This window comes from Miniopterus schreibersii (genome assembly GCF_964146895.1).
Source record: "Miniopterus schreibersii genome assembly, chromosome: 8".
NCBI classification, from domain to species: Eukaryota; Metazoa; Chordata; class Mammalia; order Chiroptera; family Miniopteridae; genus Miniopterus; species Miniopterus schreibersii.
Window position 1 is genome coordinate 30366456 of NC_138109.1, and position 16456 is coordinate 30382911.

General features: G+C 42.9%; 1 protein-coding gene across 6 annotated transcripts in view; it reads left to right on the forward strand.

Annotated features, from left to right (window-relative positions):
* The window catches only part of ELAVL4 (ELAV like RNA binding protein 4), a gene marked incomplete at its 5' end in the record, with an annotated part of 129074 nt that overhangs the window by 92628 nt on the left and 19990 nt on the right, over positions 1 to 16456 (forward strand). For all 6 annotated transcript variants that reach the window (XM_081144295.1, XM_081144293.1, XM_081144297.1 and 3 more), the window contains one exon: positions 13722 to 13825. In XM_081144295.1, coding sequence (XP_081000421.1) covers positions 13722 to 13825 — 104 coding nt within the window. The remainder of the gene's footprint in view (positions 1 to 13721; positions 13826 to 16456) is intronic.

Sequence of the window (16456 nt, forward strand, 5' to 3'; positions counted from 1 at the left end):
TGCTCAAGCTGATCAAATTATAATGCCACAGATCCTACTTGTGCCCTTAATATTAGATTTTGGATTCCGGTCTATAATGAATGATTTTTCCTCCATGCATTGGAAAAATTCGTTAGCAGGGTTCATAAGAAAGTTTAATTAGCAGGCTGTTTGTGAAAATAGCGGCTGTGAGTCATCGTTCAGAATGAACTACATTTCTCAAGGTTGAGCAGCCACATAGGATCCTTGTGTTTGGGAAGCTGGTGTCTGCACACTGTCTACTTGAACTGCATCATGTAACAAACTAATGATAAAAACAGCACATTTTAAAAGCCAGAGAGGAAGAGGAGGTGTAGGGTGTTTGCGTATTTGTCTGCGTGCCTGCGCCGTCCCGGGGAATATCAGGGGCCTACTATATCCAGGGCTGTGGTAGGCAGAGCAGCCTGGTGATGAGGAGCTGGGCTGTCTGCGTTTGCATCCCGGCTTCACCACCTGTTGGCTGGGTAACAGGCAATTTTTTACCCTCTCTGTGTCTCAGTTTTCTCATTTGTAAAATAGGGATATTGACAGGATTATTGTTAGCACCAATATATTTAAAACACTCAGAACATATATATAGAATTATATATAGTAATATAATTCTTACAGAAGTTCTGTGAGTTATTATTAGCCTTATTTTACAGGTGAGGAAACAGGCTCAGAAAGATTAAGTAACTTGTCCAAGGTCAAACAGCTTCCAAGTGGCAGAGGAAAGTTGAATCCTTGTTTGTTTGACTCCAAAGCCTCTATTTTAGTCTGAAACACTATACTGCCTCCCATTGTCATATGCCTAGTTAGTTAACTATAGCTAACGTGCATGCGTGTGCTGTATGTGTGCATCTATATGCATGTGCTCTTGCTTGGGTGTCCATACAGCCACCTACAGTTTTGTTTTGTTTTTTTCCTTGGGTGTTTGATTCTTCTAGTGAAACTCCTTGAGCTCACTGCAGGCTAATTACTGACACAAATGAGCTAGAACCAAACTTGTACAACTTATACTGACATGAAAATTTGTTCTCAGATGTCTGACACCTCCCCACTGTATATCTGTCCTGTGACTACATTATCCCAGAAGCAAGCCTATGTGACATCTTCTGAGAAATAGAATCATGGAGTATCACAGTGAAAAGAGACCTTAGAAGGTCTCTGGTTTGTTCTCCTTGTTTTCTGCCGGCCCCTCTGATATCTCAGAAACAGTAGCTCAGAGTTGGGGCCCAGACCCCCCCCCCACCTTAGGATAATTAATCTTGAGACAGTATCCAGTCCTGTGTCAAACAGTAGTGTTCATTTGGGAATCCTATCTAAAAGTCTTTCCCAAAGATGTGTAATAGGTAATATATTTTTTAAAAGAGATTCTGTGACCAAATGAGTTTGGGAGACTGAAGTGAACCAACTTAATAAGGGGTTTCTTTTTTCACTACCTCTCTAAGTCTATGTTACTGTGCATTACAAATCTTAAAAGGGGTGGTAGAATACGTAGCATTCAGTACCCAAGGAAGCATGTTTTTTCTTCAGCGTTTTGTGGACTACCCATTCTAAACCAGGAGGAAAGAGTGTAGCTGCATTAGGGGTAAGTGTGTGGAAAGAAGAGGAGGCAGTTTGGGACAGTTCCTACCTGATGACCTCACCTCTTTTGTTAAGGACAGGACGTGGGGTTCCTCTTCTGCACGTGGGTGGGCAAGTAGAGGCCTTAGAAAGTCTTACTGACTCTCAAGAGGAACAGAAAGGGTGCCATGTGGGTCCCCCTCTCTGCCAGCAGCACAGCCCTGTCACATGCTAGGCATTTTTGTTGAAAATTATGGAGTGCTGAGCATGTCCTGGACATGATTTAAATTATGGGTCCATTTGGTTTCCTGATCATCAGGGTGACATTTCATTGTCCGTTGCCCAAAAGAGCTGAGCCAATAGGTTTTTACATTTTGTGGTTCTCACACGCATTCCCGGGCACTCCTTCACTGTCACCTCCCCAGGTACTTGACTCTGTAGTGAGGCTGGTCACGCTTGCTGGAGCCATTCCCAGAGAAGCCCTTAGCTTAAAAAAAAAACTAAAAAAAAACAACAAAAACTGGCTTCCCTCCTCAGTTTCTACTCCACACTCATTTCTGCATGAGTTCTTTGGTGCTTGGAGTTTTTTTTTCTATATTTTGTCTTATTTCTTACCTGCAAGCTGAATGGAGATGAAAAGGGAAGACATACTTTTGTTTCTTGTTTCACTCCCTTTTCCTGGATCTGGGGAATTTCTGTCTTCTTACACATTTGTTGGATCTGAACTGAGCTGTCAGACCATGGATGTGAGCCTCACATCTGGTGGTTACCTATCAATGAACCTCTTGGCGACAGGCACAGGGGTATTCATCTCCTCGCGTCACACAGCTATTAGCGGTAAGTCCAAGGCCGAGAGCCCCAAACCCTTTGTTCAGAAATGACACACTGATGGAGATTTTCAAGTCCCTCTCCAGCTCAGGTTTGACATCCTGACTTATCTGTGCACAGACAAGTTATTTACTTTACCTCCCTCATCGAGAGCCATGAATTTCCTTTTACTTCGAATAAAGGCAGTTTTAACAGATTTATATTCAGTTAATATTTGTGAAGTAGCTAGCTACCTTGTGCCAAGCTCGCTCACATCACTGATCTCATGTAACCGAAATCCCAGCATGATATCAGATGGCCCCACGTACCCTTCATAAGAACAATGTCCGGTGGAAGATTTGGAAGCCACTGTCCTAGTAGTGCCTAAATTAAACAGTTCCTTTCACCCACAGACAGTCGTATGTAATTGGCATTAACCTGATAACTTTTTGTACTTCTTCTTCCTTTGTTGCTACACCCTCATCTAACATCAGCTGCATTTCTGGAATCGCCTGTCAGTTCACATCCATCCTGGGTGGAAAGTCTTGGCTACTTGACATCCAGCCCTTTGTTTCATGTGAGAGTAAGCCAACCAAGAATTGAGAGTTCCGGTCCATTCCTCTGGCTAGCTGGGAGTTTGCCAGATATCCCCTTTTTGTTTCAACCCTTGTCCAAACTATTTTTAAATGTGTGACTATTCTTTCCTATCAGTAAAATATTCTGAACATAATTTAATTCCATGTTGTTTCTATTAGGAATCTTTCATTGCCCCAGGGTCATCCGTCTGAATATTTCTTTGTGTGATAAATGCTGAAGGTGAGATAGTTGTCAGGAGGCTTCTGTTGTCCCCAGTACATTACCTAGAATATCTTTTCCTTTCAGGTTCTTTTTAAGCAATACTTGATACTTACTTTTTATCTTATGAATCACCTTTCTTTCTTGAAAGGACAAGAAAAATAGGGTTCAGATTAGTTCTGTTTTTTCACTTACTGAGGTTTGTTATTGAAATGTATAAGAACTGTCATTTGTAGCAACTTATTTTATAGGACAAACCAAAAGAAGTTAAAAAAAAATTACAAGAACTCCTTTGAGAATTGGTTGGTTGGTTTTCTTTATGAAATAGTGTAGCTTTGTAGCTGGTCCTTCCTGCTCTGGGGACTGCTGAAGCCACTGTGCACACTTTGTGAATTTCCACGTGCCTCACCCTAGGAACAGAGGCATTGTTTCATGTCCGCTTGAACAGTCTGGTTGGTATCTTCTCTGAAGTCGGAAAACACTATCAAAGCCTGTATGGGCTTTGAAGTTAGATGGTCTTGGGATCTGAGACCTCTGGACACAGGTCTCCTTGATTGTAAATGGCAGTGATAATGCTTACCTGTAGGATTGTTTTAGGGAGTAGATGAGATGACAGAAATAAAGCACTCGGGTATAACCAAAAAAGAACAAAGAGATGAATATGTACTAATTAACTAGATGAGAGGAATCCTTTCACACTGTGTATGTATATCAGGTCATCGTGATGTATACTTTAAATACCTTGCAATCTTATTTGTCAGTTATGCCTCAGTGGCGCTGGGGGCTGGGGGAGTAAAGCACCCACGGTACAGTGACTGGCACACATTAAGCACTAAAAAAATTATAACTATTTTTGATACTGTTTATTTGATTATTGAATTCATCCGCTCAACATAAATTTATTGAAAGCCTACTATGTGCCAGACCTTTGTCATACCAAGATTAATATGACCCCTGTCCCTGCCCTAAAGAACTTAGGGTCCATTGAGAAACACATGTAGTTCAGTGAGCTTATACTGACTGCCCACTGTGGGCCAAGTGCTTTGCTTGTTGTCATCTTGATGCCACATGATGAGTCCTCAACCTCTAGGAAATTACATCTACTTAGGAAGTCAGGATGTAGCCTCTGGAAATAACCACATACTGGCTCATTGTAATTTTAAATACTTTGGGAATTCAGAATAAGGAAGGCCGGATCCTGTCTTTTTAAATAGTGTTTGTTGTTGGCAGAGAGCAGACACACTCGAAATTTCAGATGTCTAAATGACTCCTGAGTCTCTGCCAGAGGTGTGGGGAGATCTCATCTATGCATCTGAGCACAGATTCCGCTTAGATACTGCGTGGACAGTCCAGGTTGATGTCAACAACCCTCGGCCCCCTGGAGGTGATGGCTGTAAACAGCGGCAGTCCATTTTCCTGAAGGCATAGATGCTCATGCCGCCCCCTCCACCTGGAGTGCTCTTCTCTGTCTTTTGCCTGCTGTCTCCTACCGATCTTTTCAAATTAGCCTCAGCTCAGGTATATCCTCCAGAAACCCTCTTTCTCACTGTCGTGGCACTTAACCATACTCTAAGACTATCACTGTTGATTCATAGGTCCCACTTTCCTGCTAGACCGTAAACTCTTTGCTTCCTCCTTGGTCCTCAATTTCCAAATTTGTGGGAAAAGAGACTTGCAGATGATTGATACTTAAGTCCTTTCCAAGACTGTCATTCTGTGATGTACCAGATCCAGTCTGACAGACACACCAAGTGGGAAGATGGGAATGGGATACTTTGGGGTATATATTGGAATTAAATGGAAAGAATGAGAATGTGGGGATAGTACTAGGAAACCCAGCCTCTCTCAAAGTCTCAGGCCCATTGTGCTGTGTCAGGGCAGGAGTTTAGCACACAGATGAGCTCATCTTCAGAAAGCCAGGGCAGAGCTGGAAGGCTGTCGTAGGAAGGCAGGGCTTTGGGCCTCCTATTATTCTCTCGCCAAATAACCTTGGATTAGTTACTTCTCCTTTCTGGGCCTCAGTTTCCCCTTCTGTAAAACAGGAATAGAAATGGCTGCTTCAGGGGTTGTAAAGATCTAAATAATGATGTATGTAAACTGCTTGGACCATGGTAGGTACTTAATAAATATTCTCCATTATTTTTATTTTCTCAATTAGAAATCTGAATAAACTGAAACTGGTTGTGAGCATGAGTCTAAAATAAATATAATTTAGAACCTTTGAATCTTAGCATTAGAAGGGATCTTATGGATCCATCTTGCTAACTGCTGTAGCAACTCCTGATAAAATGTAGGTCTGGCTTCACTTTTGCCATAGTTGTAGTCATGGGGCCCTCACCACCTCACAAAGCAGCCCATACCCTTATAAAATCATTATTAAAAAGTTCTTCCTTTTATCAAAGCAAAAATCTACTCCCTCTTCTATTGCCTGATTCTCGCTTTCTCCCTGGGGGCCCCACAGAGTAAATCTACCCCTGCCGTTCCATGACAGCCTTTCAAATATTGGAAGGGATCTTGAGCACCTCTAGAGTCTTCTCTCCTTCACACTAAAGTCCACAAGTACTTTAGATGTGTCTCATGGAATCTGGTTGCATACCTCTTACCAGCATCTAGACACAGGTGATACCCTGGTAAAAGATTTTGCCACCTGGCCAGGTGTGGCTCAGCACTTGAGCATCGACCTAGTATCCAGGCCATCGGGGTTCGATTCCTGGTCAGGGCACATGCCCGGGTTGCGGGTTTGATCCCCAGTTGGGGGTGTGCAGGAGGCAGCTGATCAATGACTCTCTCATCATTGATGTTTCTATCTCTCTCTCTCTCACTCTCCGAAATCAATAAAGATATATTAAAAAAAAAAAAAAAGATTTTGCCACTCTTCCTGGTTCCTTTCGGTTTGGTATATGGGGAATTGAGGGTGACTAAGAGGATGTAAATATGCATATAAATAGATAATATTCATTCATTCAAACAACAGACATTTACTGGATGCCCCAAAACTGTCATGGACACTTTGGTAGGTCTTGGGAGTACGGAGATGAATAAAATATCATTTTGGCCTCCAGTTGCCCCCTATCTAGTAGGGAACAGAGATACATTAAGAAATCATTTTGAAAAGGTGTGTCAGTGAGAGTGTTCACCTGATCTATAAGGCCGAGGGGAGGGGACTAGTGTGATTTTCACACGTCTTACTCAGCAGCACTGTAGAATCAGCTTGAAGAAACCAGAGTACCCACTCCCTCTTTTCTGTCATTTGACAAGCGCAATGGTAACTCACCCTCACATTTACTTGTGCCATTGCTCCTGCCTCAGGGCCTTTGCACATGAGATTCCCTCTGCCTGGAATGCCCTTCCCTCAGATGTGGGGACTGGCTACCTCCTTTCCCTTGGTCTCTGCTCTCATGTCACCTTTGTAGTGAGACCTTACCTGAATACTGTATTAAAAAATTGCAACCCCATCCTCCACACTGCCTTTCCCTTTTCTCTGCTTTATTTTCCCCTAGAACTCACTATCATCTGACAAACATTTTATTTATATGTTTCCTGTCCTACCTGCTCACCCCAGATCTGATGGCAAAAAACAAGAATTTTTTTGTTCTCTGCTACAAAATAGTTCCAGTGAATGGAACTATGCCTGGCACATAATAAATGCTCAGTAAAAGTCTGTGGGATAAATTAATATAGCGCTTGAATCCAGCCCTCAGGTTGGAATCCCATCCCCCGATAAGAGAACACTATCAAAATTCTATTCGCTCTTCAAAGCCCTACTCAAATGCCCCCACCTCCAGGAAGCCTTCCCTATTCTCTTCAGTTAAAATTAGTCTCCACCTCCTCTCTGTTCCTATATATAGCTTTAAAAGAAAAACCTCTGGTATATTTATTATTTTTGCTGAACTATAATTATTTCTTCTATTTGTCTTTCCTGTCTACGTAATAAGTCCCCTTGATCATTCTGGGGCCCACTCATGGTTTCTAGCATGTCGTAGGTGCCAGTTATATGTAGAGTTTGTGTGCCTATTGCATTATGTGCTCCAATGTGAAAGAAAAGCATCAGGAACATTCTTTACCTTCCGGGAGGTTGGGCCTCCCTGAGGGGCAGCATCCGCCTAGGCATAGTGGAAGAGGCCGGGAGAAGGAAGAAAAGGAACCATCTATAGAGCATCTGTTATATGCCAGGCACTTTACATACATTATCACTTTTAATCCTTCTGATAACTCCATGAAAATAAAAGTAATATTAAGCCCATTTTATAGATGAGATTACTGCAACAGAAAGGGGCAAAGTAGGAATCCAAAATTTGGGGATGAAAAAAATAGCAAATATTAAGAAATTCCGAGAGCTTTCCCATCAGCACTTCCCTTCCCTGTGACTGTGGGGAACACATGTAGGTTCAGGGAGGTAAATTTAACTTTGCTGAGGTCACCCAGCAATAGGCTGAAGCTGCAGTTCTTACAAGTCCCCAGGTGATGCCAGTGATGCTGGTATAGGACCATACGTAGAGTAGTAAGACTTGAAACAAGAGCTGTGTGAACTACTAAAAGAAAATCAATCCTCTCACTAGTTGGCTTTACAAACACTGAGTTTGTAGGAGAAAAGCCAAGACTCAGACGGCTGAACACATGTAAACTCTCACAGAAGTAGGATGGGATGGGGCAGACCCATGGATGCTCCAGAATCTCAAAGCACCATATTAGTGTGAAAAAGGGGAAGAGACCCCAGCACAGGTTCTTACCTGATACCAGACACTGCTATGCCTTTCAGAGGCCAGGCCCCACAGAAAGAAGGCACGAGCTGGGAAGTGACACACACCTGGGCTCATGCAAATCCTAGCCCTGACCTATCTCCTGTTGACTTTGGGTAGGTTATTTAACACTTCTTAGCCTCAATTTCTTTATCTGCACAGTGGTCCTTGTGTGCCCGTTTCACACAGGATTAAATTAGGTCCTCTTACTAGGCCATTTAGCATTGTGCCTGGCATAAAGTGGGCACTGAATAAGTTGTAGCTGTTCTTCGTCCACATGCTAATATGGTTAATCCTCACAGTGATCCTTTGATTGTGAGGATAAGGGATTATCCCTGATTTTTCAGATAAGGGAACTGGCTGATGAAGCTTAAATGACTTAACCAACGTTGTACAGAAAATGTGGTTTTCACACACACACACACACACACACACACACACACACACACACACACGGATATATGCAGTAACAGCCGCAGAGCTCTCTGACCCTCTTTTGGGTGAGTTCAGGTAGATTTCAGGGCAGCTGGCAGCCAGGAAAGCCACCCCAGGACTGGCAGGGAGGGAGTCCTGGGATGTGGAGTTGACTTCGGTTGACCCAGCCATGTGGATTACCTCCACGCAGGTGATCTTGAGGTGACTGGGGATTTTACCATGTGCTTTGAGAACAGAATTTCTGCCTGAGCTAGGGGTTCTAACATCCACAAAAATTCCTTACTCAACTCAGAAGTTTTCATCAACAGCAGCTACCCATCTGGCTGCCCGCCCTGGGGGCTCTGCAGATGAGAGAAGTAACTTAGGTTTCTGGAGAATGACGATGTTTGAAGACAGAAAGAGCAAGCCGCGCAGGTTAGCAGTGCAGAAATGCGTAGGTTCCTTCCGCCCAGCCCTGCAAGGGGACAGGCAGCTGTCATCAGCCATGAGGATGTCACATTTTGAGTCCTGTTGTCATAACCCCATGACCTCAAAGGCAAGGGAAAACACTTCCATCCAGAATGACTGGGAAAATGAGGGGTGATCATCAGCTATGATGGCCACACTTCTTGGAGTTTGAGTACAAATCTAAAATGCTTAACACAAATTACCAAGGATAATCTACTTTTTCTTAGGTGATTCAAAAAAGCCTCAGAGGTATTTCAGGGCCTCAGAATAGTTGTCAGTGACATTTTAGTTCAAATGGAGTAACTGTGGTTACGGCAAAGGGTACTAGATTTGGAATCAAAAGATCTAGACCGGGGGTCAGCAAACTGTGACCCAAAAGACAAATTAAACCACTGCCCATTTTTCTAAATAAAGTGTTATTGGAAAACAGCCACACTCATTTGTTTGCATATTGTCTGTGGCTGCTTTCTTGCTACAATGGCAGAGTTGTCACGACAGGGAATGGAGGACCCACCAATGCTAAACTATTTACTATCTCACCCTGTGCATAAAAATTTTTCCCAGCCTCTGATCTGGACTAAGATCCAGCTCTGCAATGTAGGAGAAATCACTTTTCCCTGAGCTTCAGTTTCCACATCTGTAAAATGATGATTATCTCTCCCACAGGACTGATGTGAGAATCAAATGCGACAGGAGGGGTGGGAAAGCACTTTGGAAACCCAGAGTCTCTGTGGAAAGGTGGGCAGGGTGGTTTTTATTGTTCACCTGAACAATGCTGCAGGAGAAGCCACCCAGGACGTTTTTCTTTGTGTTTTGTTTTCCAGTCATCCCTGATGTCAGCTTATTGTCATGTTCTCTCCTTTCCCTGGGGACCTACCCTCTACCTCTGCTTTCCCCAAACATAAAAACACCTGGTCATATGCTTCCAGAAGTGAAGAATTCATACAAATGTGTTTATCCACTTTCACTTAGCAAATATTTGTTAGGTGCACTCTATGTTCAAAGATGCAAACTTTTATAAGCTAGTTCTTGTGGAGAGAAGTGATTGGTGTCTGAGGGGAGAAGTTAGGTACACAAATTATTATAACAGGATAGAAACGTTGCCATGTTATATGAGGAGGACAATCGTGTGTTTGTGTGTGTGCATGCATGATTTACAAAAAGGAAATATTCAGGTTCAGATTTAAGCAAAGCTTGTTTAATACAAAACCATTGAAATGCCTTAAAATGTAGGCATTATGTGTGACAGTTTTCCCTTGGAAACTACATTCTGATTTTAAGTTTCTCTCCCAAACTGCCAAAAATGCATGCCCTCCCCAGGCGTGATCATTGGAGACACCCCCCCCCCCCATGCCTGCTGGGCAGGACTATCAAGGACTGGTCACATGTAAGGACCGTGGATCACCTGGGTATCAAAAAGCCAGGTTCTCACCGTAGTTTCTAAATTTTGGAGATGGTCCTTATTTCATAATGTCTTCTCTGTTCTTCTTTTTTTTTTTTAATTTTATTTTTGTTTAAAATATTATCTGTTCTTTATTGATTTATTTTTTCTTTATTGATGATTAAGTAAATATAACTTCAGTGATTTAATTTTTTATTTCTTTAACTTACTACCAAAATAAATTCATAAATTGAGAACAAAAATGAAGTTCTAATTTTCTGTTCTGAAAATACTGCCACCCTACCTACATAGTGAAATTTCGCTGTAGCTAATAAAGGAAAAAAGTGTCATTATTTGGAAAAGGAAGAATAAGGTAAGGGCCTTGCCTGCGTGTGGGACACAGGGACGCATACACTTAGCTCTAGGCTCCTGCCTGGGTCCCTTGGGCATTCCCAGCATCATGGCTCTCTTGGTCCCCATAGAAACAGTATTGGTATTTTTTGTGAATGTGTATTTTTCTGTGTACATTTAAATACAGAACTGCAAACCCATAACCCATCACCAATAGATGGCCACCAAAATTAAAACATAAAATTCCTCCTTATTTTACTCTTCCCCACTACTAAAACAGTTTCTGAAAGAAATGAGCCTTGGGTTTTTATATTTTCTACCTAGGGATTTAATCCTCTATAGACTGTTTTAAAGAAAATGTTTAGTTCCATAGAGTACCTTTTATTAGACTTAGCGGGACTCCTCCTATGCTGGCGAGAGGCACGTGAAGAAACCTATTTGTAAACTAGGTTAACCGCAGGTAGTTTCACTGGGCTGCCAGTTTATCTCATACCTTTCAATTCACGGGCACGCCTTCCCACTCCTCTCCTCCTCTCGTTCAATGCAGTGTTCTGTTTTAGACTTTGCAATTCATTATTTTATATCAAGAACTATCTCCAGTCCTTTTTTCCTTTCTGAAATGATATTCATGTGGTTATTACTTTTCCTAAAAGCACCCTCATTCTGGATATTAAGTGCAGCCTCTCTCTAAAGCTAGAGCAGGCAACAGTAACGCAGTTGTGCTCGTTGCAGTCAGGTGCTGCGGTGGTGGTGGCTTTGGGACTGACGCAGGCAGGTGGGTAAACATGACGCAGAAGTCCTTTCCTCCACTTGACCTTCAGAACCTTCCTAGGACCGGAGAGTGTTTTCCTTCCTGCTGAAACAAAGGCCTAAAATAAAGATACAATGTAGAATGTATAAAAATCATAGCCACTCTACTCTTTACTTCAGATTTCCGTAAATATATGAATAATTAGAAAGAAAGATAGTGTATCAGGGAACATCCATCACTGGTAGGCATGATAAATCTCTCCACATATATTCCATCATTATGATGAATTATGAACTATTTGGATTTAGGCCCATTGTTTGCAGTTAAGTGTCTATATTTTTTCATTTTAGTTTTACACAAAGTAAATTTAGCTGGATAGGTTGGCTGTCTGACCCATTTCCTAGAACTCATATCTAAGGTTTATCATTGAGATTATTGCTTTTAATAATGCCCTTTGAAGCAGCCCAACTTGGTGCATGACTGTTTAAAATAAATAATTGTAAAAGTATTTTAGTACAGTCATTTTTAAGGCTTCTTTTATATACAAAGTAAATAGGACTAATAAATTTGCATGATGAAAATGGATTTAATTAGATAAATTTAGTTAGGCTTATTGAGGTAGATCCAAATTTAGGATAAATGATATTTTTAAACCAATGAAATTAGTGTCTTTTGTATTTTTGGTTTGCAAAAATGTTCTTGGAACATGTGGCAGGGTCTTGTAATTCACACACACCTCTCTCATGCTCACTCCTTTGTGGACACACACACACACACACACACACACACACACCCCACGGACACAGTGGATGGGAAGAGAAGGGCCCCAGCGGCTGGAGGGTGCTCAGCATTCTCTCCCCCTTTTCTGTTACTGATTCTGGCTGGTGAAGGGTGTATCTGGCAAAGTTTGCCCCTGCCCTGTCTTTTCCTGTTCTAACTCTGTTATTCCAAAACACAAAGGAATATCCTAATGGAAAGGACTGTCATTTGGGGTTTTTCATTTGGGGGACAAAAATATGCATTTGAGTTTCCTTATGATTCTCTTTGTTTCCTCCCTATAGAGGTTAACAAAACAACGTCACCCACTTTCTGACCCAGAACCGAACTTATTTTCCCAGGTTCCCCCTACAACCAACACAAACACAAGACATTTACCCGCAGAACAGAAGCTGTTGGAAAGATTCTTTCTGGCTGCGGAAATGGGCTCCTGTCCCCGGGACGCGGCAGGCTGCTTGCTGTACTGCCTCCCAGCCCTGGCCCCTGTACTCCAAAGGGAGCTTTATGTAACCAGGCCTCCCTGACATGTGATGTCCTGTCATTTCCCTCCCCTCGGCTCTGCTGCCGCCCACAAATCAATAACATTGCCTGGGAAGTTTAAGTTGGTTTTGCAGCCCCCCTGAGCTCTGTGTTTCTTAAAGGGTATGTCAGAAAATGTAAAGTTTCCTAATGATATTTCTAGCTGATGACACATGGCAGAGCTGATGGACTATTTATAATCAGTGGCACGATCGCAAGCACATTATTTTTATTTCACATAGGGGGGAGCCCTGTCACTTGCCACCTCTCTTTGCAGACAAGTTGATGCCATCTCCATGGAAAGAAGCTAAATCCTCTTTGAAAAAATGCTCTTGCACACACCTCCTTTGAGTTAGGAGCTCCCCAGCTCTTTCCAGTAGAACCCACCCCTTTTTATTTGTTGTTGGGCTGGGGGGATGAAGGAGGCAATGATGATTTGTAGCAACTGCTTTCACTTCCGGCCATGCCTTCACGATAACGTCTCCAGTCTCGGCTGCTCAGATCCTGCTGCATTCCTCTGAGTGTGGGTGTGGCTGGCGTGACCCAGGCAGTAGACGCAGCTCCTGCATCCAGCGCTTGCCCCAGTTTTACAGGACTGAGCATAGCACAGCTATCTTTGTAGAGCAGCTACTATGTTCTAGGCAATATTCTTGGTAGACATTTTAAATACAATATCTCATCAACTCTCTCAAACCTGTTTGTGGCAAGTGCTGTTATTTCCAGAGAGGAGATGGGTGGACACAGGAGATGAAATGACTTGTCTCCAAGTCACACAGCTGATAGGGGAAACCCCGGGACTACAGTTCAGTTCTCTTCTATCAAATGACGTTTGTTTTCCTTCCACTACCCTGTCCTGCCTCTTTCCCATTAAGTGGACATTTGTGTGTATATGGTGTGGGTGTGCAGGGGCACTTACCCCTTCCTAATTTGGGCAGCTCCTATGAGCTTAAAAGCTGATCAGAATGAAACATGAAAGAATTTGGAATTTCTCAACCTGGGGGTGAATCCTGGTATAAAAGGAACCATATACTAGAGGAGGGTTTGGATTCACTGCAGTGGGAAGTGTTATCTCTATAAAGATATTGAGTTCCTCTCTCTCTCTCTCTCTTTCTCTCTTTCTCTCTCTTTCTCTCCTTTTTAAAAAATGTTTCCACAGGACAGAGTTTAGGGTATGGATTCGTTAACTATATTGATCCAAAGGATGCAGAGAAAGCCATCAACACTTTAAATGGACTCAGACTCCAGACCAAAACCATAAAGGTAAGAGGTGATATGCTGGCTCTTGACTGGGGAGGCGCTGGTTAATTCCATCCCTTTGATCTAATAAATAAATGCTATGAGGGAGCTGGAAGTGGTGTTCTTTATTTACTCAAAGGGCATTTTCCAGGAACACAGATTGTTACAGAAGAGTGGGGTGAGGGCTGAGTACAGGGAAGGGACCACGAGCTGTGGGACCTCCAGTCTGGAGGGCAGATGGGGTGTCAGGGATGACTACCCCACCTCGAAGGCCTGTGAGCCTGAGTCTGCAGAGATGGCCAGAACTGAGCTACAGGAAGAAGCTGAGACCAGGAAGCTGTTCCAGGCAGAGGGAACAGCACATGCAAAGCAGTGAAAATGTACATAAACAATGTGAGTGGGGAACAGCATATAGACTAGTGTGGCCTAAGTTTGGATGGGGAGGTAATGAAAAAATGGGGGCAGAGGCCTCATGTGCCAGTCTGAGCAGCTTGGCTTTACCTCAAGGCAGAGAGAACCCTCCTGAGACTGGAAAAGGAAAAAACAGTTATAAATAAACATACTAGTGTAATAGTATATAAAATCTATGGGAACATAGTAAAGGAACAACAGAAAAGGAACATTCCAGCCGTCTGAGAATACTCAAGACCAGTACCTCATATCTCAGGAAGAGTTAAAGTGAAAAAGAATGATGGGTGCCCAGAGCCTGCTCCTCCAGACCCAGGTTTCTGGGGCTGGATTGTCACTCTCAGTTCAGACTTCACCTGATGGGGATCCTTCAGGAGGTGGTGCTATTTGCATTGAGGCCCCCTTCTGACAGCCAGTGGCGAGCTCCTGAATGGATCCTGCCTCCTCAGCTTCGCTTTTCTGCCCCCCCCCCCAGCATCCTGTTTGGGGGCAGCTGCCGGCCAATTAATGAGTCCCATTCTTCATAGCCTGTTAAACCATGGGGAGGTGTCTCCTGGGCACTCTTATCCTCACGACAGCAAGTCTGAACCAGAGTAAGACAAAAGAGAAACCTCTCCCACAATGGAAATCTATAGATGGCACCCGCTCTCAGGGTCTGAAAACACAAAACCAGAACTTCTTAGTTCAACAGAGCTACTTTTCCAACATCCAGACTGACTGAGGAGACTAGTGGTGTAAGAGCATCTTAGCTGGGAGGTATCAAAATAAAAACATGTCCAGAACAAAACCAAACCTTCTCTTTTTGGAATATATTATGTGACTGTTTTTCTTTCTTTTTCCCTCCCTCCCTCCCTCCCTTCCTCTCATCCTTCCTTAAGCAGCTTTACTTTTCCAATTGACTTTAGCTTATTTGTAAAGTTGATTGCTTTCCTGGTCTCATACATTCTGTGGTACACAAAGACCCCCAAATGGGCCTGATTCAGGTTGCCTCAGTCTCGGCTTAGAATCAATCCCCGTGAGTTCTCTAAGGGGGAAATAATTGAGAGTTGTTTAATTATGGGGTAGTCCTCTGAGAGGTAGGAGAATTAATTTCTTTCAAAGGAAAAACATACCTATTTTTGTGCTTTAAGTAAAGACGGGCTGCTCACGTCACCTGACTCTCGGATGAGGCCACACCGGGCTGAGAGCTGTATTTGTGGGTGTGATTGATTTTCTGTGTATCCAATTAGAATGTCAGACATTTACTCTTCCCTGATGGACACCCTGACCTTGAAGTGAGAAAGATGCTTTTCTTTCCTCTGTGGGTTTTCTTGAAATCCAAACTCCCCCAAGAGCTTAGGATCCAGTCATCAGCCGCCCATTCTGCATGATTTGTTTGTTTGTTTGTTTGTTTTTTAAGTGTTCCGTGAAGCTGTGGGCATTTCCCCAAAGACTGAGCGAACCCAGCTTTTCTGATCTCAGAATGCACCCCGGGCCCATCATGCCATCAGAATAGTGCTTTGTCTAAGTGGAGGTTGGCGACAAGGAACATTGATTATTTCCGTTCTGTGAAGAGCCAGTCTGCCTCCTTCCCTCCTCTGTATTCCTTTCCCTACCCCCTCACCCACCCTGGCCTCCCCCTGCATCAAAACGCTGCCAACGCATTTGCACCCGGCGGTAACGTGGGCTTCCAAGGCACTGTAGGATTCAAAGTGCACGATGCCATAGCTGAATCAATAATTTCCATTCTCTACGACGAATGAAAATTTAATGTGCAAACCTGGGGATTTCAGCCCTTTCATTAAAGCAGTTTATTTGCTGTACTAAAAATTAAGTTTGAGTGATAGGTTCCTTTATTAACTTTTCTTCCCTTTCCTAAAGGGACACAGTGTTTAAGGTAAAAATCATATTAAAGGGGAGGAAAAAAAGCAAACCTTTTTCATGTGCTGTTAATAGTCTCATCATTTATTAATTTTTAAAAATTGCTTTTCTGCCTTTCGGGCCTCTGTTTACTACTTCTGCTTCAGTTTGCTTGGATACGTGACCTGAGATTTATCTCCTACTCTGACTCCAGGAAGGAATAGATAACTTATCTATCTTGGTGGGGGGAAAGTTGGTTTTGGGGGACTTTTTTTTTTTTTTGAAACATGCATTACAAAGATCTTCTTGGAACCATCTAGTACATGTTTGCAAATTTTAGTCAAGTTTGTCCCTCCTTCTCACATTTATGGAGCATTTTTGGAGTGTTTCATGCAAAACACACTACTT